At 47.1% G+C, this 23801-nt stretch overlaps 1 protein-coding gene across 3 annotated transcripts in view; it reads left to right on the top strand.

Moving 5' to 3' along the window:
- The window catches only part of PPP2R5C (protein phosphatase 2 regulatory subunit B'gamma), a 165358-nt gene that overhangs the window by 129605 nt on the left and 11952 nt on the right, over nt 1-23801 (top strand). For all 3 annotated transcript variants that reach the window (XM_088475208.1, XM_088475210.1, XM_088475209.1), the window contains 4 exons: nt 5212-5265; nt 7556-7726; nt 9986-10113; nt 20023-20124. In XM_088475208.1, coding sequence (XP_088331334.1) covers nt 5212-5265; nt 7556-7726; nt 9986-10113; nt 20023-20124 — 455 coding nt within the window. The remainder of the gene's footprint in view (nt 1-5211; nt 5266-7555; nt 7727-9985; nt 10114-20022; nt 20125-23801) is intronic.

Here is a 23801-nt window from a genome sequence, read left to right as displayed (position 1 = left end):
ATGCTTAGGGCACGCAAGCCTGCCTCCGCGCGGATTTACCACAGGGTGTGGCGCACTTATTTTCAATGGTGTGAATCCAGAAACTATGATCCGCAGGTGTTCCGGGTTTCCAGAATCTTGGAATTTCTTCAATCGGGTTTGGACCTCGGCTTACGCCTGGCCTCTCTGAAGGTTCATGTGTCTGCTTTGTCCGTGTGGTTTCAGCGACGGATTGCTACACTGCCAGATGTTTACACCTTTTTCCAAGGTGTTCTCAGGATCCAGCCTCCCTTCGTGCCTCCGGTGGCTCCGTGGGACTTGACGGTGGTACTGAGGGTCTTGCAGGGTCCTCCTTTTGAGCCGCTTGAGTCGGTGGAGCTCAAGTGGCTGACGTTTAAGACCATTTTTCTCCTGGCAATTGCTTCGGCCAGGAGGGTTTCAGAATTGGGGGGCGCTTTCCTGTCGCCCTCCTTTTCTGATTTTTCACCAGGACAGGGCAGTGCTCCGCACGCGTCCTGAGTTTTTGCCCAAAGTGGTTTCAAAGTTCCACATTAATCAGGAACTTGTTGTGCCAGCTTTTCAGTCACCTGATCTTTCGGCTGGTGAGGCTTCCTTGGATGTGGTCCGGGCACTTAGAATCTATGTGGACCGGACTGCTTCGGTTAGGAAGTCGGATTCTTTGTTTGTCCTCTTTGGTTTTCACAAGAGGGGTTGGCCTGCCAACAAGCAAACGTTAGCCCGTTGGCTTCGTTCAGTTATTTGTGAGGCTTATGCGCAGGAGGGTTTACCTGTGCCAGCCTCTGTTAAGGCTCATTCCACTCGTTCTGTGGGTCCCTCTTGGGCTGCTAGACGTGGCGCCTCCGCTGTTCAGCTGTGTAAGGCGGCTACTTGGTCTTCAATTCAGACGTTTTTGAGGTTTTATGCGTTTGACACCTTCGCCTCTCAGGATGCATCCTTTGGGCGCCGGGTACTCCTTTCAGAACAGGAGCGTCCCCGCCCTTAGTTGAACTGCTTTGGGACATCCCCAAGGTCAACCCTGTGGACCCCCTATGGACCCTGAAGTAGAAAACAAGAGATATGGTAAGAACTTACCTTTGTTATCTCTGTTTCTACGAAGTCCATAGGGTCCACAGGGCGCCCGCCCTGACGCACCTGGCTTCAAATGGGCTGTGTGGCTGGTCACCGGTTTTCCGTCTCCCATTTCTGTGAGTATGGTTTCTTGTGTGTTCCAGTCTTCCTTCCCTCTGTTTAGTCTCCTCCTCCGGCCTTAGCTGCTTACCAACTGAGGTGCCTGTGGCCGGGGCGGGGTATAGAGGAGGACGGACCCAAGTGCATCCTGGGAGCAGCAAAGCTTTAACTGCGTGGTGCCCGTGGATCCAGATCCAGCTATACCCCAAGGTCAACCCTGTGGACCCTATGGACTTCGTAGAAACAGAGATAACAAAGGTAAGTTCTTACCATATCTCTTGTTTTTTGCGTTAATATCGGAGGTATGACGTCATTATCGCAGGTTTTACTTTTACACCGTATTCAATTTCAAAGACTTATCGCAGTTTTGAAAAGTCTTTGATAAAAAACGGGGATAACTTTTCACCATTGAATAGGTGTCGAAGAAAAGTGTAGAATTGGGGTTTAGGGGTGCAGGCTTAAAAAAATAGCCTGCACCCCTGGGAATGTCATTTAAAAAAGAACTGTGTCAAAAAAAGTTTTAAAAAAAAAAAATAGGGACACCCCAAAAAATTAATTTAAAAATTGGGGTGAAAAAAAAATGGGAAAAAATTGTTTAAGAATAGGGAAATAGATTCAAGGCTATTCTGCAAGTATGCGGCAGGTGTTTTCTAGAATAGGCTATTAGCGACAGGTGTATTCTAGAATAGGCTATTAGCGGCAGGTGTATTCTAGAATAGGTTATTAGCGGCAGGTGAATTCTAGAATAGAATTATAGCGGCGGGTGCACAAATGCAGAATTTTTAAAAACTTACTTTAGGGACATAAAAATATGCTAGTACTCATTTTCATGTACTCTTCATCATCATGCTCTTCTGCATCACTTCTTCAATGTCGGGGAAAAAAAACACCTGCTGCGGCTATTTAAATCCCCCACTTTCAATTAAAGGCTAAAACGGGGGGTACCCATAGTGATCCCCCATGTTTTTACACCTTTAGGGGGTCTTACAATTTTTTTAAGGAAAAATTTGTAACTTTACGCAAATCCATCTTCGGAGTTTCCCGTTTTCGTTAATTTTATATTTAATACAGGGATAGCGGGAGCGCGCCTGATACTTTAACGCAGGTAAAAACTCCAATATGAAACGTTAACTTCGACAGTGAAGTTAACGTTTCATATTGCATACCCCTGTGAATGGCAAACGATGGGTCAAAATACTAGTGTCTATATCAGTGGTTCCCAAACTCTGTCCACAAGGGACCCTAACAGTCCAGGTTTTAACAATATCCATGACTAAACACCGGTGACTTAATTAGTATCTTAGTCAAGTTTGATTATATTATTTGTGCACAAGCATGGTTATCCTTAAAACCAGGACTGTTAGGGTGCCTTGAGGATAGAGTTAGGGAAACTCTGGTCCATATAATTTCTTTTGGGAGAGAAAATATGTAATTGCAGGGTCTGTATAGTATGACTGGGGGAAAGGTGTGTCTCTGTATAGTATGACTGGGGGAAAGGTGTGTCTCTGTATAGTATGACTGGGGGGAAAGGTGTGTCTCTGTATAGAATGACTGGGGGAAAGGTGTGTCTCTGAATAGTATGATGCGGAAGGAGAGTCTCTGTATAGTATGATGCTGGGGAAGGAGAGTCTCTGTATAGTATGATGCTGGGGAAGGAGAGTCTCTGTATACTATGATGCTGGGGAAGGAGAGTCTGCAGTGTGACGGGGGGGTTGAAGGAGAGTCTGCAGTGTGACGGGGGGGAGGAGAGTCGCTGAGAAAGAGACTGGGTACAAGCGGGGAATGACAGACCGTGGAGGGGAAGGGGCTGGATAGAGACTAGGGAGGGAAGTGGGCACCAGAGAGAGGGACACTGGCAAGAGGAGGCGGCGCCACAGAGAGAGACTGAGGGAGAGGAGGCGGCGCCACAGAGAGAGACTGAGGGAGAGGAGGCGGCGCCACAGAGAGAGACTGAGGGAGAGGAGAGAGCGTGATGTCCTGCACTTGCCTCTTGTTACTATCTATACGTAATCTAATTATCCCGTCATTATTTGAGAACGATGTGAAAATTGTGCCTTAGCGTCCAAAAACTGTTTTTTTCTGAAGAAATGATGTTCTGCTGTGTATGTGTATGTGTATGTGGTATGTGTGTGTGTGTGTGTGTGTGTGTGTGTATATATATACAGTCAGGTCCATAAATATTGGGACATTGACAGAATTTTCCTATTTTGGCCTCTATTCACCACCACAATGGCTTTGAAATGAAACAAACAAGATGTGCTTTAACTGCAGACTTTCAGATTTAATTTGAGGGTAATTACATCCAAATCAGGTGAACGGTGTAGGAATTACAATGGTTTCTATATGTGCCTCCCACTTTTTAAGGGGCCAAAAGTAATGGGACTATCAACTCAAAAGCTATTTCATGGACAGGTGTGGGCTATTCCCTCGTTATTTCATTATCAATTAAGCAGGTAAAAGGTCTGGAGTTGATTCTAGGTGTGACATTTGCATTTGGAATCAGTTGCTGTCGACTCTCAATATGAGATCCAAAGAGCTGTCACTATCAGTGAAGCAAGCCATCATTAGGCTGAAAAATCAAAACAAACCCATCAGAGAGATAGCAAAAACATTAGGTGTGACCAAATCAACTGTTTGGAATATTCTTAAAAAGAAAGAACGCATCGGAGAGCTCAGCAACACCAAAAGACCCGGAAGACCACGGAAAACAACTGTGGTGGATGACAAAAAAATTATTTCCCTGGTGAAGAAAAACCCCTTCACAACAGTTGGCCAAATCAAAAACACTCTCCAGGAGGTAGGTGTATATGTGTCAAAGTCAACAATCAAGAGAAGACTTCACAAGAGTGAATATAGAGGGTTCACCACAAGATGCAAACCATTAGTGAGCCACAAAAACAGGAAGACCAGATTAGAGTTTGCCAAACAACATCTAAAAAAGCCATTACAGTTCTGGAACAACATCCTATGGACAGTTGAGACAAAGATCAACTTGTACCAGAGTGATGGGAAGAGAAGAGAAGGAAAGGAACTGCTCATGATCCAAAACATACCACCTCATCAGTGAAGCATGGTGGTGGTAGTGTCATGGCGTGGGCATGTATGGCTGCCAATGGAACTGGTTCCCTTGTATTTATTGATGATGTGACTGCTGACAAAAGCAGCAGAATGAATTCTGAAGTGTTTCAGGCAATATTATATGCTCATATTCAGTCAAGTGCTTCAGAACTCGTTGGACAGCGCTTCACAGTGCTGAGGGACAATGACCCGAAGCTTACTGCAAAAGCAACCAAAGAGTTTTTTAAGGTTAAAAAGTGGAATGTTATGCAATGGCCAAGTCAATTCAGTGACCTGAATCCGATTGAGCATGCATTTCACTTGATGAAGACAAAACTGAAGGGGAAAATGCCCCAAGAACAAGCAGGATCTGAAGACAATTGCAGTAGGTAGAGGCCTGGCAGAGCATCACCAGGGATGAAACCCAGCGTCTGGTGATGTCTATGCGTTCCAGACTTTGGACTGTAATTGCCTGCAAAGGATTTCCAACAAAGTATTAAAAAGTGAAGGTTAGATTTAGGATTGTTTACTTTTGGCCCCTTTAAAAAGTGGGAGGCACATATAGAAACCGTTGTAATTCCTACACCGTTCACCTGATTTGGATGTAATTACCCTCAAATTAAATCTGAAAGTCTGCAGGTAAAGCACATCTTGTTTGTTTCATTTCAAAGCCATTGTGGTGGTGAATAGAGGACAAAATATGAAAATTCTGTCAATGTCCCAATATTTATGGATCTCTCTCTCTCTCTCTCTCTCTCTCTCTCTCTCTCTCTCTCTCTCTCTCTCTCTCTCTCTCTCTCTCTCTCTCTCTCTCTCTCTCTCTCTCTCTCTCTCCTCTCTCTCTCTCTCTCTCTCTCTCTCTCTCTCTCTCTCTCTATATATATATCTATATATATATATATATATATATATAGTGTGTGTATATAATATAGAATGTTTGTAATCTGTTTTTATTGTGGTTACTAACTATATGACTTTTTCTTCCAGCTTGCATACTGTGTAGTTCAGTTCTTAGAGAAGGACAGTACCCTTACCGAGCCAGTAAGTTACCATTTTATTTTCATTTATTCATCCTGACAAATAAGAATGAACATGTAGTGGGCATTCAAGCCAATGATCCTTGTACCCAAATTACTATCCTGTGCTATGCAATAAATAGGTTCTGCTGTGATACAACAATGGTGGAGCAGGGTGGTCAGTGACAACAATGTGGGCAGAACCACTACTAATAATAGCTGGCAGCTCTTGCTGAGTGACTTCAGTCTGGACTAAGTAGCAACATTTCTTCCTAAGTCTGCTCCATAGACAGAATGTAGCCGGCTAGATGTAAGCATGCTCCCAAACGTTCTGCAACGTCATAAGACTCTGCCCACAACCCTTCCTGGCCAGTGGCGGATCTGACGCTCTCCCAGTAGCTCCGGGCTCTGGCCCAGGGGACACACTTGCAGTTATAAATCTTACACATTGCCTGAAGGACTAATTCTGTACATTCCTATGTCATGAGTAAGAAGTTGCATCTAGACGGGAGTCCCTAAATGTTTCACTCTGAATTGTAATTGTGCTGGGTGATGTAATTTGTGCGCTGACTTTAGAGAAAACATGTCAGTGCTTTTCATGATCGTCCTGCTGTTCCCCGGGAATCTGGTCAGTGGTCGTCCTGCTGTTCCCCGGGTATCTGGTCAGTGGTCGTCTGTCACCAGCCCTCTATGCCTTGTCTGTCATCTCACATAAAATAGGGGAGACTTATATCAGGCCACTAAATACTAGAGAATGCAGCTGTTGTTTATCCTGTACATACTGTCTGGACCTGGATATACCTGTAAGTGGTTTCTACGCTGTCAGTTCAGTGTAAAGTTTATGTAAGGACCTCAGTAAGTGTAGCATTTATAGATTCCTGATCTTTCCCATTCTTCAACCTCTTTCAACGTCATCTACATCTGTTGATGAATAATTACTGCTATGCGGTCACAATGTCGCCCTGAGTCTGCAGATCCAGCGATCCCGACACGGCTGAAATGATGCTTAGAATGGTGACCTAGTCGCTGTCAACCTTCAGTACCTAACCCATAAATACCCCCCTTTACATAATCCCAACCCCAACTGGCTTCAATAATTCAACTTTGTATTAATACAGACCTGCCCAGGTTACTGTCAGACCAGATGTTTTATTTCAAAGGCAGCCTTCAAGCTAGTGATAGCTGAGCGCCATAAATAATAGTCTGATGTAAGCGCATATCGTCTGACCTCATCTGCCACACTGAGGAATGTGCCAATGGATTGCAGAGAGGGTACCCAGCTGTATGACTGGCATACAGCATACTGATAATGGGAACGGTCACCATAATACTGCTGGGCCAAACCTGAAATCGCCCATTAGGGTCCCAGAGAAGTAATAATTCCTGAAAGTGTTTATCGCAAGTGAGCAAAGAACAAGACTAACTTCTTTCTGTGGGGACAAACTTGTAATTATTAAGGAATTAAAATATAGCTCTTATTTAGTAAAATTACAAGTGTTACCCCCACCCCCCAAAATAAAAAAGGTTTATTCCTTCTTGCTCCTTTTCGTATCACTTTGGTAGGATATCCATTGTATTCTCATGACATATATGTATGTTTGTTTGGCACTATGCACGAGAAAATGTAAGAATGCTGTAACTGACTGCTGCAAGGAACTGCAGACATTACCGCAATGTAGCACCTCAGGGTATTACGCTCTCTGTGTGTGACACACTTACTGCTCAGGAACTACACACAGCTGATCTCTATCAGAGACTGATCCTGCTGTACATGGGGTATATGATACACATGGGCTCTTGCTGTCAGCAGACATTACCACAATGTAGCACCTCAGGGTATTACGCTCTGTGTGTGGACACACTTACTGCTCAGGAGCTACAGACAGCTGATCTCTATCAGAGACTGATCCTGCTGTACATGGGGCATATGATACACATATGGCTCCTGCTGTCTGCAGACATTACCACAATGTAGCACCTCAGGGTATTACGCTCTCTGTGTGACACACTTACTGCTCAGGAAACACAGACTAATGGTGCTCGCTCCACCTCTGCAGGAGCATCCTGTGTGACCTGTACCCGGCTGCTTTATCACTAGGTGTCTCCTAACGTACAGTGTTACTCCCACATCATAGGGTGGGGAATGGCGTGCTGGTACACTAATGGTGCTCGCTCCACCTCTGCAGGAGAACCTTGTGAGGCCTGTACCCGGCTGCTTTATCACTAGGTGTCTCCTAACGTACAGTGTTTCTCCCACATCATAGGGTGGGGAATGGCGTGCTGGTACACTAATGGTGCTCGCTCTACCTCTGCAGGTGGTGATGGCACTGCTCAAGTATTGGCCGAAGACTCACAGTCCAAAGGAAGTTATGTTTTTAAATGAGCTAGAGGAAATTTTAGATGTCATAGAGCCTTCAGAGTTTGTGAAGGTGATGGAACCACTTTTCCGACAGCTAGCCAAGTGCGTGTCCAGCCCACACTTCCAGGTACGTGGTCTCCCATAAGGTTAGCATGACTCTCTTCCTCCTTGGCATTGGTAAATTTAGTAACACTTATTACAGCTTTGCTATAGATGCCTCTGTGTCTTGTAGTTAAACAGCTCGTACACTACGAGGTTACATGAGGGGATCCCAAAGTGCTGGAATAATTGCTCTGGTTGACACTTCTTACTGGGATAGAGAAGTAATGTAAAATGCATTCAGAATCAAATTACTACACAATACTTCCTTCTGACACATTCATTTAGTCCATTAGTGAGTGGTCCTGGAGCGCTGACAACCAGTGTAGAGGCAGATTCTGTATTCTAACTGCAAGACGTGGCTACAGATATGTGCTCATATACTATTTCTCCAGTCGCGCCAGACTGCCAGGTCCAGTAGGACTCTGCCAGCGCCAAGCGTCTTACAATCGGATGCGACAAACCACTTCATGAGACTGTGCTGATTAATTTGATATGTGACGCTTGTATCTCAGTGTGCGAATGAGTCTATAAGGAGTGCTACAATGCAGCGGCCACAGCTTTTTACCGCGCCAAGTTCCGTTGTGTTTCATGTACAAACGCGCGCTGACATATAAGTGTCACATATCAAATCAATTAATGCAGTCTAGTAGTGCGCCATAGTCGCATTTATGGGAAAAAAGACGCTCTGTGCTAGCTGGGTGGCATGGGACCAGGCATCCCGCGCCATGTGGCGTATTCAGGCTAGGTAATCAGGACACATCTGTTTTTGTATTATAGCCATTAGGATCGTCCTTTACAAGACTGCATATAAGTGTGTTCCCAAATATGGCAGGACAATGCATGACTTGTGTCCTGGTTACCTGTACACAGCGGAGACAGTCATTGTAATTTAAAACAAGAAATCAGGCATTTTCGCTGCCTCAGTGTGCAGGTTACAGGTTATGTCTCATAGGAAAGTGTACCATGTTTATGGTTTTATTTTGCTTTTCTACAAATTATCTCAAATACATTGGAAAAACTCTATAGAAACTTCACTGCATATTTACATGCGGATGAGAGAAACATTGCCCCCTACTGGTCAGATGTTCAGGGAAAAATGTTTATAGCATTTCCTACTCTTCCCAAACAGTAATGCTGGCCACACACCTGCACGATTTCGGGCCGATCGTCCGATTTTTGACGCGTCGTACAATGAATCATGTAGAGAACGTGTATATTTTTTTTAAGTAGGATCCGATCCGATGCGCGCTCCCGCAGCTCCTAAAACGTATCGTATGATCAGATGTGCAGCTCATATGATCCGTCATATTCGGATGCCGATCATGCCGTGTGTGTTCTCCATGCGATGAATCGCGTCCCGAGCAGCATCATTTGTTAAAAAAAAAAAATTATGCATGCATGGGGAGATCCGTGATGCATGCATCTGTCTTAGCACAGATGCAGGGATGGTTCATCCCCCCCCCCCCCCCCCCCCCCAAAACCAGCAACCAGCCCTGGGCTTTAGTGACCCAGGGCTGGTTGGGCAACATATGGAGGACAAACTACATAGGGGTTCCCCGTATGTAAGCACAACCAGCACTGGGCTAGTCAGAGCCATCCCTGGTTGCCAAAATAACGAGGGACAAACGGCGTAGGGGTCCCTTGTATTCTGCGCAACCAGCACTGGGCTCTGATCCGGTTCTGGAAATACAGGGTTAAAAAATGCATAGGGTCCCCCTGTATTTTCCAGAACCAGCACCAGACTTTTTCTAGCGGGGGGATAATGCCACAGCCATGGGAGCACCTACACCGGGCCCCTCAGCCGAAGCATCAACGCTGACTGCTAGTCAGCCCAGGCTGGGGATTTATTAAACTTACATGAACACTTTTTTATTATTATTACTTATTATTATTATTATAAAAAAAAAAAAAAAATTCATAGATGCACGGATGGTTCTCACTGAACCATCCCTGCATCTGTGCTTATTTTATTAAAGACAGAAGCATGTATCACATTTCTCCCCGTGCGTGCATCAGTCTTTTTTTTTTTATTACAAATGACGCCGCTCAGACGACGGACGCACAATGCATTGTATCGTGTGATCGTATGTACAGCGTGTGGCCGGGACAGCCAGGGAGTTCAAGGGAAAACATAAGATTCAACTTATCTTATGCTGGTCGTGCTAGTTTATGGCCAGCATTACACTGGCACTAGGTGTGTCCTAGAGGCAGGAAGATCCTGGTTATTGGATGTCTGCAAAGTGTGGTGTGTCCTTATAATGCTCCGTATTCTGCTGTATTTCAGGTGGCAGAGAGAGCCCTGTATTATTGGAATAATGAGTATATCATGAGCTTAATCAGTGATAATGCAGCGAAAATCCTACCCATTATGTTCCCATCCTTGTACCGAAACTCCAAGACACATTGGAACAAGTAAGAAGATGCTTTTCTATCTCTGTACAGTGTTATTCCCAAAGTGCTCATGAGCCAAATCGCCTGTCATGGAAAATGTGATAGATCAGTAATCATAGGGTGTTATTGTGTGTATGAGAGGGCTGTGTGTTATTGTGTGTATGAGAGGGCTGTGTGTTATTGTGTATGAGAGGGCTGTGTTATTGTGTGTATGAGAGGGCTGTGTGTTATTGTGTGTATGAGAGGGCTGTGTGTTATTGTGTGTATGAGAGGGCTGTGTGTTATTGTGTGTATGAGAGGGGCTGTGTGTTATTGTGTGTATGAGAGGGGCTGTGTGTTATTGTGTGTATGAGAGGGGCTGTGTTATTGTGTGTATGAGAGGGGCTGTGTTATTGTGTGTATGAGAGGGGCTGTGTGTTATTGTGTGTATGAGAGGGGCTGTGTGTTATTGTGTGTATGAGAGGGGCTGTGTGTTATTGTGTGTATGAGAGGGGCTGTGTGTTATTGTGTGTATGAGAGGGCTGTGTGTTATTGTGTGTATGAGAGGGCTGTGTGTTATTGTGTGTATGAGAGGGCTGTGTGTTATTGTGTGTATGAGAGGGCTGTGTGTTATTGTGTGTATGAGAGGGCTGTGTCTGTGTGTATGAGGGCTGTGTCTGTGTGTATGAGAGGGCTGTGTCTGTGTGTATGAGAGGGCTGTGTCTGTGTGTATGAGAGGGCTGTGTCTGTGTGTATGAGAGGGCTGTGTCTGTGTGTATGAGAGGGCTGTGTCTGTGTGTATGAGAGGGCTGTGTCTGTGTGTATGAGAGGGCTGTGTCTGTGTGTATGAGAGGGCTGTGTCTGTGTGTATGAGAGGGCTGTGTCTGTGTGTATGAGAGGGCTGTGTCTGTGTGTATGAGAGGGCTGTGTCTGTGTGTATGAGAGGGCTGTGTCTGTGTGTATGAGAGGGCTGTGTCTGTGTGTATGAGAGGACTGTGTCTGTGTGTATGAGAGGACTGTGCCTGTGTGTATGAGAGGGCCTGTGCCTGTGTGCTGTTGTGTGTGTGCTGTTGTGTGTGAGGGGGGGGCGTGGTGTGTGTGTGTGTGTATGAGGAAGGGGGCTGTGTGGTGTGTATGAGAGGGCTGTGTGTCAGCTGTGAGATCAGCAGATCTATTCCTCTCTGCAATACACTGCAGCCTGGTACGAAGCTCTCCCAGCTACAGTAATGCACCTTGTCACTGGCTATTACATTTACATTACCCAGACACAGAGCATCGTGGGTAACACACCCCGCACCATGCAGAGGACAGTCTTAAGCTGGCCACACATCTAAAGATTATCTGTCCAACCAGCCAACTAGTTGATTGGTTGGAATGAAAATCTGGTAAGGTATGGGAGTAAATGATGATCAGCATTTTGCTCCTAAATGCCAGAAAACAGATGAAAATGGTCGGTCAGAAAAGTTTGTTAAATGTTTAATATAAACAATTTGTTCAAACTACAGTTTTTGTCCATTTTCCAGCATTTGGGAGCAAATTGCTGATTGTCATTTGCTTTCATACCTTACCAGATTTTCATTCTAACCAATCAATTAGTTGGCTGGTTGGATGTAAGTTGGTCTAGTGTGTGGCCAGCTTTACACTGCAGCCTGGTACTAAGCTCTCCCAGCTACAGTAATGCACCTTGTCACCGGCTATTACATTTATATTCCCCAGACACAGAGCACCGGGGGTAACACACCCCGCACCATGCAGAGGACAGTCTTACACTGCAGCCTGGTACTAAGCTCTCCTAGCTACAGTAATGCACCTTGTCACCGGCTATTACATTTATATTCCCCAGACACAGAGCACCGGGGGTAACACACCCCGCACCATGCAGAGGACAGTCTTACACTGCAGCCTGGTACTAAGCTCTCCTAGCTACAGTAATGCACCTTGTCACCGGCTATTACATTTACATTCCCCAGACACAGAGCACCGGGGGTAACACACCCCGCACCATGCAGAGGACAGTCTTACACTGCAGCCTGGTACTAAGCTCTCCTAGCTACAGTAATGCACCTTGTCACCGGCTATTACATTTACATTCCCCAGACACAGAGCACCGGGGGTAACACACCCCGCACCATGCAGAGGACAGTCTTACACTGCAGCCTGGTACTAAGCTCTCCTAGCTACAGTAATGCACCTTGTCACCGGCTATTACATTTACATTCCCCAGACACAGAGCACCGGGGGTAACACACCCCGCACCATGCAGAGGACAGTCTTACACTGCAGCCTGGTACTAAGCTCTCCTAGCTACAGTAATGCACCTTGTCACCGGCTATTACATTTACATTCCCCAGACACAGAGCACCGGGGGTAACACACCCCGCACCATGCAGAGGACAGTCTTACACTGCAGCCTGGTACTAAGCTCTCCCAGCTACAGTAATGCACCTTGTCACCGGCTATTACATTTATATTCCCCAGACACAGAGCACCGGGGGTAACACACCCCGCACCATGCAGAGGACAGTCTTACACTGCAGCCTGGTACTAAGCTCTCCTAGCTACAGTAATGCACCTTGTCACCGGCTATTACATTTATATTCCCCAGACACAGAGCACCGGGGGTAACACACCCCGCACCATGCAGAGGACAGTCTTACACTGCAGCCTGGTACTAAGCTCTCCTAGCTACAGTAATGCACCTTGTCACCGGCTATTACATTTACATTCCCCAGACACAGAGCACCGGGGGTAACACACCCCGCACCATGCAGAGGACAGTCTTACACTGCAGCCTGGTACTAAGCTCTCCTAGCTACAGTAATGCACCTTGTCACCGGCTATTACATTTACATTCCCCAGACACAGAGCACCGGGGGTAACACACCCCGCACCATGCAGAGGACAGTCTTACACTGCAGCCTGGTACTAAGCTCTCCTAGCTACAGTAATGCACCTTGTCACCGGCTATTACATTTATATTCCCCAGACACAGAGCACCGGGGGTAACACACCCCGCACCATGCAGAGGACAGTCTTACACTGCAGCCTGGTACTAAGCTCTCCCAGCTACAGTAATGCACCTTGTCACCGGCTATTACATTTATATTCCCCAGACACAGAGCACCGGGGGTAACACACCCCGCACCATGCAGAGGACAGTCTTACACTGCAGCCTGGTACTAAGCTCTCCTAGCTACAGTAATGCACCTTGTCACCGGCTATTACATTTATATTCCCCAGACACAGAGCACCGGGGGTAACACACCCCGCACCATGCAGAGGACAGTCTTACACTGCAGCCTGGTACTAAGCTCTCCTAGCTACAGTAATGCACCTTGTCACCGGCTATTACATTTACATTCCCCAGACACAGAGCACCGGGGGTAACACACCCCGCACCATGCAGAGGACAGTCTTACACTGCAGCCTGGTACTAAGCTCTCCTAGCTACAGTAATGCACCTTGTCACCGGCTATTACATTTATATTCCCCAGACACAGAGCACCGGGGGTAACACACCCAGCACCATGCAGAGGACTTAGATCAGTGCTGCTTTGCATGCTTGACCAAAACATTAAACATAAATTTACAGTACATGTAATATGATGGTGCGTATGAAATTGGTGCTGCAGCAGAAGGTATTAACCCTTTCAGTGCCACAGCCGCCATCTTGTCCATGTGGCTCAGGTCACATGGGCACATCTGGCGGGCTTATGTTGTCTGGTCGCGAGTTTCCTCCTTTGTCTTTCTAGCTCTCTCACCTTCTTTTGTGTGGTCAGGGTGGGTGCAGGTCTCCTCCATAGGGTCCTTTTGAAGGTGCAGGTTTCATGTTGTCCTGGATTTTTACCAGAAACGTTTGGCTTTTCTTCCTGCGATTCAGACGTTTCTGCAGGGGGTCCTTCATCTACAGCCCCTTTGTACCACTCTGAGGGCCTTGATCTTTTATTACAATTACAAATGAGTCTGTTTGAACTGTTTGACTCCGTGGACTTGGAAAGTGTTTTTTCTCCTAGCCCTTGCCTCGGCTATGACGTTCCCTTTTCTTTCCTAGTGATTCGTGCTGACCAGGCAGAACGTCGTACACAGCCCTCTCTTACCAAATGTCATCTCAATATTTCATGTAAATCAGCCTGTTCTGGTCCTTCCTAGTGGGGATCCATCAGCCCATGCCTTGGATGTGGTACGGGCTCTTGGTGTGTATGTATCTCGTACTTAGGCCTTACGGGAAGTCTGATTTCTTCTTTATTATCAGATTCCCATAAGAGGGTTTGGCTGGCTTCTATGCAGACTGTTGAATCTGAAAGGTTATCCGTCAGGTTTACGTGTAGCCGGCGCTCCCCAGAGTTTCGGCTCCTTCTACTCGGTCGGTGGGCTAGCTTAGAGACTAGCTTAGAGTGCAGGGAGCTTCGGGCTGTGGGAAATCCCCAGTGTAGTCCAGTGTCCCCCATGGAATCGGAGAAATGGATTTCACTGCTAAGTTCCTGCAGTCATTGATCTGTGAACCAACAAAATTCAAGTTACCTTAATAACTCAAAGCACCGGACGCTTGTTTCACATTCAATATACACAGTATAAAAACCGCTGCACCCTAATAGGTACTTCTGTAGTAACCCAAAATATTAACACACAGAAAAAACAGATGGAATGAGGATGATTCCCTTCAGGGTGCGCGCTAGAACAGGTGAATCAGGACACAGATATAAATCAAAATAGTTTATTTCACACTAAAAGAGAAAGATATCTAAATCTTCATTAAAAATTGTGTGCACGTAAATTCATTCAATAAAATAAAAAACTCCTCATGAATTCTATATTGGGGACACTGATCAATATATACAGAGTAAATCCTGCCACAATTATATAATAGAGTATTTCATCCACAGGGACTGTAAGTACTCCTTCTCAATTGGAATGCTTACTCCGTATTCTAACTTGACACACCTGAAACAGAAATATAGGTTATATATCGTCCTGCAGTAATCATCAGTCACTTCAATTTTGATTCATAAAAAAATCCACAGTGGATATAGTATGATGATTTGTATAATAAAAAAAGTTTCCCTAGTAGTTCTTTTTATCAGCCTTTTGCTCCCACAAGTGGGCTTAATTCCAGTATAAATTACCAACACCCAACTCCGGGGCAGTATAGGGTCACTGTGCGACAGTGAGCTTATCGCCTGTCCCCACTAATGGTAATCGTCAACGGGACGTACTCGCAGTACTCCCAATCTGCATGTATAAAGGTGGCTGCTGAGACTTGAAGTAGACTTGATTACGGCGTAATGCCCAGTCTGATCCTTGCTGGCAGATGGTTTGCAGTGGCTAGTGGAGTTTGATCAACGTCAGTCCAGTATCCGCATAGAGGGTTAGGAATAATACAAAAGGTCCCAGTATTCTTATCCTTGACTCGTTTCTCCATTTAGATATAATCATGGTTTCCTCTGAAGGTGAATAAAAAGGGGGACTTCATTCTGGCATTATATACCGACCTCAGTCAATGAACTGCTGTTAGTAATTGACTAATCAGGTTAATATACAATTATATACCACCTGTGTCCTGAATCACAATACAATTCTTCATAGACAACGAATATCAAGATATTCAATACATACAAAGGTTTACATAATGATAAAATTCCTATATATATATATATATATATATCAACTACACTTAGATTGGAACAAGAGACATATACATTTACTGTCTCTATCCAGCGTCGATCAGGGGTGTTAACATTCCCATTATTTATCCATAGGGACTTTCAGAGAGAGAGAAATTCTGTCATTACAATAAATCTGGCTGTGGCTCAGCCCAGTAAGCACACAGCCATATAACAGATGGTCATGGGTTCTAGTCCCACAATAGATGTATTCATCTGTGAACTCTGACCAGACCCTAAACTCCAGTATTTGTTTTGGCTATGTAAGATAAGTCCTATATTTTTTATTAGCAGTAGAGGTCTGTTCATCAAATGCAACAGAAAATATCCCCCCTCCACCACCATTTTACAATTACTTATACCCTGCGTGACTTTTCAGTTAATTTTCAGGGCATAACCCACAACTCTATTTCATTTGGCCGTCGAGGCGGAAGGTAAATCAGCATACCGTTCAGCAATCCGTAATTGCCTTACATCCGGTTATGCAGAAAACGTGTAAAATCGGTCCATCTAATGCTGTCATTTGCGCTAGAGTTGCATCTACCAAATTGTGTGCTGTGGCACCCTGGGGTGCCTTGGCAAACTTGAAGGGGTGCCTCAGGTTGGTGTTCCAGCACCGAATGAAATTATTTATGGTCAATGTAATGTAAATATGTGAACAAACAGTGCAAACCTGTCCATCCCCACATAACTGAGCCTAAGGATGAAAGGTATGCACAATTACTTCACTTTACTATTTTACTAGATTTTTTTTCTGTGTGCGCGCTGTGGCCAGAGACCCAGCCCACATAGTCAAGATAGCAGCCATGACACTGAGGGGGCTAATCCCTTGTGCTGCAGTGCCACTTTCATACGAACCATTGGCGCTAGGCACCATGTACTGTAAATGTATATGTGACTAGCTGCAATACCTGGCGCTTCCCGGGCTGAAGAATGGACCTTGAAATACATCTGCGGCCTTTCTTTTTAACATTGTCCTTTTCTATATCCCCATTCCATTAATACTGAAAAAGACTCTACTGTTTGCTAACCTGGAAAGGACCAATCTATCATTTGTGCTTGGAGTAACGGTCAGTGCAGGTGCAATGTGACAGTTGATCCTCTGACTCGCTGTTCTGTCTGCCTTCCACTGGTACATATCAGCTTGTGCAGTTTTAAAGTGCGTATCCACTATATGCAGAACAACTGTACGATTACAACATAGCAATCATTCATCATCCTGTGCCAGTGGATAATGTGCCCACACTGAATGATATGTCACCTTCCCTCATCCCTGAGCATGCACAACCTGTCTATTTGCAGGTTTGCTTACATGTTAAGGCGATGACCGATGCCAACAACGACCAGCAGCAGCCGCATCACTGGTTGACTCTGTTGATCACTACTCACCCTCTCAGGTCCACACCTCAACCCTGGCATTCCAAATGCACCAGATACTTACAAAGGTGTTCACATACCGCCGAGCGACAGTAGAGGAAATAGCGCTCTAATGCAGACTTTCTCCATTTTAAATTTATCCTCTCATCTTACTATAATGTCCTTTCTCTCTAAACAGTCATATTTCAAAAACCTAATCTCCCAGTCCTCTAACCCTCTACACCACTTTTAACTCCCTCCTCTGCTCACCCCCCCCCACCACCACTCGCTCTGCCCTTGACTCACTTTGCCACCTACCGTGTTTCCCCGATAATAAGACCTACCCTTAATTTTGAAACCCGGTCCAAATTAAGCCCTACCCCGAAAATAAGACCTACCTGAACTCATTTTGAGCTGGGAACGCTGCAGAGACCAGCGTTCCCAGTCATGCAGTGCGCGGGTTAGATCCAGTCAGCGCGCAGGTGAGAGCGACATCCCGGACGGCGGCAAGTCAGGTAAGTGCACTGCAATAAGGGACACTGCTACAGGGGGGGACCTGCATAAGCGGCACTTCCACAAGGGGGCCTGCAAGGGGGGGAGCATGCATAAGCGGCACTTCCACAAGGGGGGGCCTGCATAAGGGGCACTTCTGCAAGGGGGAATGCAAGGGGGTGGCCTGCATATGGGACACTTCTGCAAGGGGGAGGCCTGCATAAGGGCACTGCTGTCAAAATTAGTATAAGACCTACCCCGAAAATAAGCCCTATGGTGTTTTTGTTAACAAAAAAAAAAATAAGACAGTATCTTATTATCGGGGAAACACGGTACTTTACATATAAAATTTAATCCATACGTCAGGATATCATGTGCCACCAAACCCCCAGCACTCCACCTCCTCCCTTCCCTGATCAATTCTTCCCTTCCATCTCACCTACTCTGACATCTTTCTCCCCTATTTCTCCCCTATTTCAGGAGAGGAAGTCATGAACCTCATCCGGTCCCCACCACCTTTACACCTCCCCCCCCTTGACCCTATCCCCTCCCGCCTCCTCCACTATCTCTCTCCTTCTGCCTGCTCCCATCTTGCCCGCCTCTTTAATCTCTCTCATCAGGCACTGTCCCATCTGTATTCAAGCATGCCCTTGTCTATCCCATTCTTAAAAAACTACCCTTGATACTAACATTCTCTCTAACTACTGACCCATCTCTATCCTCCCATTTGCCTCCAAGCTCCTTGAGTGTATTGTCTACAACCGCCTTACCACCCTTCTTTCCTCCCACTCCCTGCTTGACCCACTTTGGCTTCTGTTCTCTCCACTCTACTGAAACTGTCCTCACAAAAGTCAGCAACAACCGCCTTCCTACCATATTCAAGGGCCACTACTCTCTGCTCATTCTCCTTGCCCTCTCTGCTGCTTTTGACACCACCCTCTCCTCATGCAAATGCTTCACTCACTTGGTCTACTTGACACTGCCTTCTCCTGGCTGTCGTCCTACCTCTCTGATCGTTCCTTCTGTCTCCTCTTCCCACCTGTTTCCACGAACTGTAGGCGTTCCCCAAAGTTCTGTTCTTGGACCTCTCCTATTTTCCCTCTATACGTCCTCACTAGTTGAACTCATCAGCTCTTTTGACCTCCATATCATGCTGATGATACTCTACGATTCCTCTCCTGACCTCTCCCCCTCTCCCCTCACCCGTATCTCAAACTGCCTCTCTGCTATCTCTTCCCGGATGTCCCAGCGCTTTCTTAAACTTAATATGTCTAAGACTGAGCTGATCATCTTCCCACCCTCCCGAATAACCTCGCTTCCCACAATTTCATTATCTATTAACGGCACAACTATCTCCTCTTGTACCCAAGTGTGCTGTTTTGGGAGTTATCCTCGACTCCTCCCTCTCTTTCAAACCACACATTCAGTACCTCTCAGTCTTGCCGCTTCCATCTCTAAAATATTTCCAGGATCAGACCCTTTCTCTCCCTGGAGGCAACTAAGGTCCTCATGCACTCACTGGTCATCTCCAGATTGGACTATTGTAACCTCCTCTTATCTGGCCTCCCTGACTCCCTCCTCTCTCCACTCCAATCTGACTCCTCTTCCTCTCCAAATGTTCTACATCTGCCTCCTCTCTTACAAGCCCTACACTGGCTCCCCTTCCCCTTCAGAACCCAATTCAAGGTTCTTACACTCACTTACAAAGCCCTCACCAAATCCTCTCCCATTTACATCTCTGACCTAATCTCCCTTCACACTCTTGCCCACCCACTTGCTCAACAAATGCACGCCGCCTCTCATGCCAACTGATAGCTTCCTCCCTCTCCCGCCTCCAAGATTTTGCCTGTGCTGCTCTCTACCTCTGGAACTCTCTCCCTCTCCCCATCAGACTCTCCACCTCTCTACTATTTCTTCAATGGGCTCTCAAAACTCAATACTTCATCAAAGCCTTCCAGCTCTCATCCTAACTTGCTTCTCCATGCTTTTACCCCATCTGTGTCACCCCTGTCTGTCTACCTCTCCTCTTTAGGATGTAAGCTCTCACGAGCAGGGCCCTCTTCCCTGATGTGCTCCTCCTTCCCTCACTCATACCATCATCTACTCCAAACTCCCCACAAGGGCACATAGCACTTGGTAGCTGACTCCCTGCTGCTTATTTTTGTGTGTTATAATCATCGCTATTGCAGCTATGTATATAAACTATATCCTTGTCCTGCATTGTTTGGCACTTGCTCGCTGTTTCTGTATTTGCTCATTTGTTTCTGTACTTTGTGAGGCGCTGCGGGACCCTTGTGGCGCCATATAAATAAAGGATGATAACAACTTTGATACCGAATGTCTTGTGTAACCCAAATGTAATATTCTGGTTATGAATATGCCCTGTAAAAACAATAGTGCAATGTGTTAATCTTCCTAATGACTGTACTGCCCTTGCTCTTAGGACCATACATGGTTTGATATACAATGCGCTGAAGTTGTTTATGGAGATGAACCAAAAACTATTTGATGATTGCACTCAACAATTCAAAGCTGAGAAACAAAAGTAAGTGGTGGTGTCTTTCCATACAGTTAGGTTGTGAGTGTCTGTTGTGTGGGGCTTAGCGGGTGGTGATATTGGGAGTAGGTCTGTGTGGGGCTTAGTAGGTCTGTGTGGGGCTTAGTAGGTCTGTGTGGGGCTTAGTGGGTCAGAAGGTGGCCTCACTACACTATTACACTGTTTCTGTGCACTCAGCAAATCTGTCACGTTTCATCCGTTTATGTATATACCAGAAGGCGGCCTCACTACACTATTACACTTACACTATTACACCGTTTCTGCGCACTCAGCAAATCTGTCACGTTTTATCTTTTTATGTATATACCAAAAGGCGGCCTCACTACACTATTACACTGTTTCTAGTGTTCACTCTAGCTCCAGCGGCAGGCAGGGCGCCGGAGCTAGAGAGGGCAACCTTCTGCATGCGCCAAAGGCCCGCGCGTCCCAAAAGCGGGCATGGTCATAAAAAGGGGGCGTGTCTATAAGACGCGTCCCCTTTTCGGCATACCTGGGGGCGTGCCCGGCGCTTACGTACATGCCGGGCAGCCCCCAAGTGCTGCAGAAAGGGAGAATAGATGCCGGGCGCATGCGCCCGACGTCTATTCTTCGATGGTGACCTGGACACTATATATATATATATATATATATATATATATATATATATATATATATATATATATATATATATATATATATATATATATATATATATAATCTCCAGAAGGCGGCCTCACTACACTATTTCTGCGCACTCAGCGAATCTGTCACGTTTCATCCGTTTATATACCAGAAGGCGGCCTCACTACACTATTACACTTACACTATTACACCGTTTCTGCGCACTCAGCAAATCTGTCACGTTTTATCTTTCTACTTCAGGGTCCATAGGGGTCCACAGGGTGACCTTGGGGTATAGCTGGATCCTCGGGCACCACGGAGTTAAAGCTTTTAGCTGCTCCCAGGATGCACTTGGGTCCAACCTCCCCCATACCCCGCCCCCGAGCCACAGGCACCTCAGTTTTAGATGGTGCCCGGCCGGAGTCGGGTCACCCTGCGGGGTGGGCTGCAGGAGCAGCCCCCTAAAGCTTTTAATTTTTTATTTAACTTAGTTAAATTTATTTATTTTTTACTATTAGTTTTTTCTCTAGAGCAGCAGCGCTGGGCTGTCTGTACAGACGCCCACGCTGCCGCTCCTTCTCCCTGCTGGCGCCGCGACGCCAGCACTGAACTGGGGATCGCGGCGGGGGAAGCCAGAGTCTGTACTAGCCGGACTCTGGCTTCCCCCGGGACTGCTGCCGGAAGACGCCGGGGAGATCAGGTAAGCCGCGCACCGCTGATTAGCGGCGGTGCGCGGGTTCCTTTTAAATGCAGTCCCATGCCCCCGGTCTAGGGGACAGACCGGGGTGCGCTAGCGGTGGCGGCGGGCCCCCCCTCCAGCGGAGGCATACCCCGCCAGACCACTAGACCACCAGGGTTAATATCGCGGCAAGCGGGATGCCGGCAACCCGGGGGTTAATATGCTAGCCAGGGGAGGAAGCCTTCCCTGTCTAGCGGCTCCTCCCCTCAGCTCAGCGCGCCTTTCAGCTCGGAGTCTGGCGTCGCTGAGCTGCAGCTACTCGGGCCACTCCTCCTCTGAGGTCTCCAGCGGCCATTTTCTTACTGGCAGCGTGGATACTCCTCAGGGAGCACGCGGACCGGTACCCCTGTGTACCTCTCCCCCGCCAAGGACAGTGTACACAGCGCTATAGCCCTCCCAGACACTGAATCTGGGAGGTTGATTGTAGTGGAAAGGTGCAGTGAGTATATCTTCCTGCATGGTATGTGACTTTTGCTAGTGCTGCCTGTCTGTGTCTTTTTTCTACTTACTGTCAGCCTGTACCTATCCCTTTCCTTCTCCTACAAGCCCTACAGGTGTGCGGGGGAAGGGTGTTTCTACTGACCTCACCTATATAGATCACGTATTTGTGAGGTCCGTCACATACAGTTGTGTGCTACACGGTGCCATATTGTGGGCTGTTGTTCAGCACACTGGTGAGTGCGCACGTTTTCTTCCTAAGTCATGTCTGAGGAGGAGATTGAGCACTCCGGGGCTCCGGTATTGTTCTCCTGCAGGCGCTGTTCTGCAGGAGTGGATAGGGAGGATTTGTCACAGGACGGCCTGTGCGGACGGTGCCAGGCGGTCCCTGGTACGTCTAAACCTCCCATTTCGCAGGAGTCACCATGGGCGATGTTTTCCCAGGTGCTGGTGTCCATCGCGGACCGTCTGTCGGTCCCGACTGCCGCCCCTACTAGAGCGTTGCCCCAGCCTGCCATCCCCCATTCCCACAATTATTGCAGACTCCCCCGGGGTCTCAGCCTGTTGGTCCCTATGCGGGGTTGCCAATGTATATTCAGTCCACCCCTGTGGCACAGCCGGCTGTGGTGCCGTTTCAGGCTCCTGTGACAGCTCCTCCACCCTGGGTGGATGCGCTTTCCCACACTGTCCAAGATTTGGCGGCAGCATCTTCGGCTTTTCAGTCGATGTTGCGCAGTGACGTGCCCTCCAGGGCGTCTAAACGCTCAGTCATGGCACAGGCTGCACATCTTTCGGATTCTGAGGGGTTCTCGGATGATGGTGAGGTACAGGATGACTCAGCCTCAGATGCCTCAGTCCAGGAGGTAGACACTAAGTCTTCCATCAATGTGCGGGCTCTGGTTAAGGCGGTGCGGGCTATTCTTCTGATTGAGGATGAGGCACCCGCTCCCAAGTCAAGGTATCCTAGTTTTAAAAAGGCTAAGGTTACTTCTACAGCGTTCCCCTTGTCTGATCAGTTGACTGATCACATGGCGGTGGCCTGGCAGACGCCCAGTAAGCGTTTCCTGCCACAGAAACGCTTGGCGTCCAATTATCCATTCCCGGAAGCGCATTGTAAGAAATGGGAAACTCCGCCTGCAGTCGATTCCCATGTAACACGCCTCATCAGGAGTGCTACTTTGCCATTGCCGTCTATATCCTCGCTGAAGGATCCTACGGACAGGAAGGTGGAGACTTGTCTAAAGTCTATTTATTCTCTCTCAGGGGCTGTAGCCCGGCCGTCCATGGCCATCTCCTGGGTGGCCAAGGCCATTGAGGGGTGGGCCAACGCCTTGGAGGACACGTTTACGGATGAATCTCCGGACGTCCAGAGGGCGTTGTTAGGACAGATGAGAGATGCCGCCTCCTACATTGGAGAAGCATCTTTGGATGCTAGCCTGTTGACCTCTAGGGTTTCGGCGGCAGCAGTGTCTGCTCGTAGATCCTTGTGGTTGCGGTCTTGGAGAGCAGACGCGGATTCAAAGAAAGGCTTGGAGGCCTTACCTTTTAATGGGGAATTACTATTTGGTCCGGACCTGGACAAAATAGTAGATACCCTGGCAAAATCCAAGTCAGCCTTCCTCCCTTCAGCTACTACACCTGCTAAGGTCCGGAGCTCGGCGTTTCGTTCCATTCGGGTTCAGGGCAAGGCAAAGGGTCAGTCCTTCCCGAGGCAGTCCGCACCCAAGACCGCCTCAAAGCCAAAGAAGCAAGCCTGGAGTGCTAGGCGCCCTTCTTCCAAGCCAGAAGATAAGCCTTCTGCGTGATGGGACGGGCCTCCCTCTGGGGGACCCCAGAGTGGGAGGCCGACTTCTTCAATTCGCCCAGTGCTGGCACAATACCACCACGG

This window comes from Taudactylus pleione, unplaced genomic scaffold (assembly GCF_031769625.1).
Source record: "Taudactylus pleione unplaced genomic scaffold, aTauple2 ptg000166l, whole genome shotgun sequence".
Lineage (NCBI taxonomy): Eukaryota > Metazoa > Chordata > Amphibia > Anura > Myobatrachidae > Taudactylus > Taudactylus pleione.
Note: the sequence above shows the minus strand (reverse complement) of the source record. Positions and strands in the feature narration are given on the sequence as shown.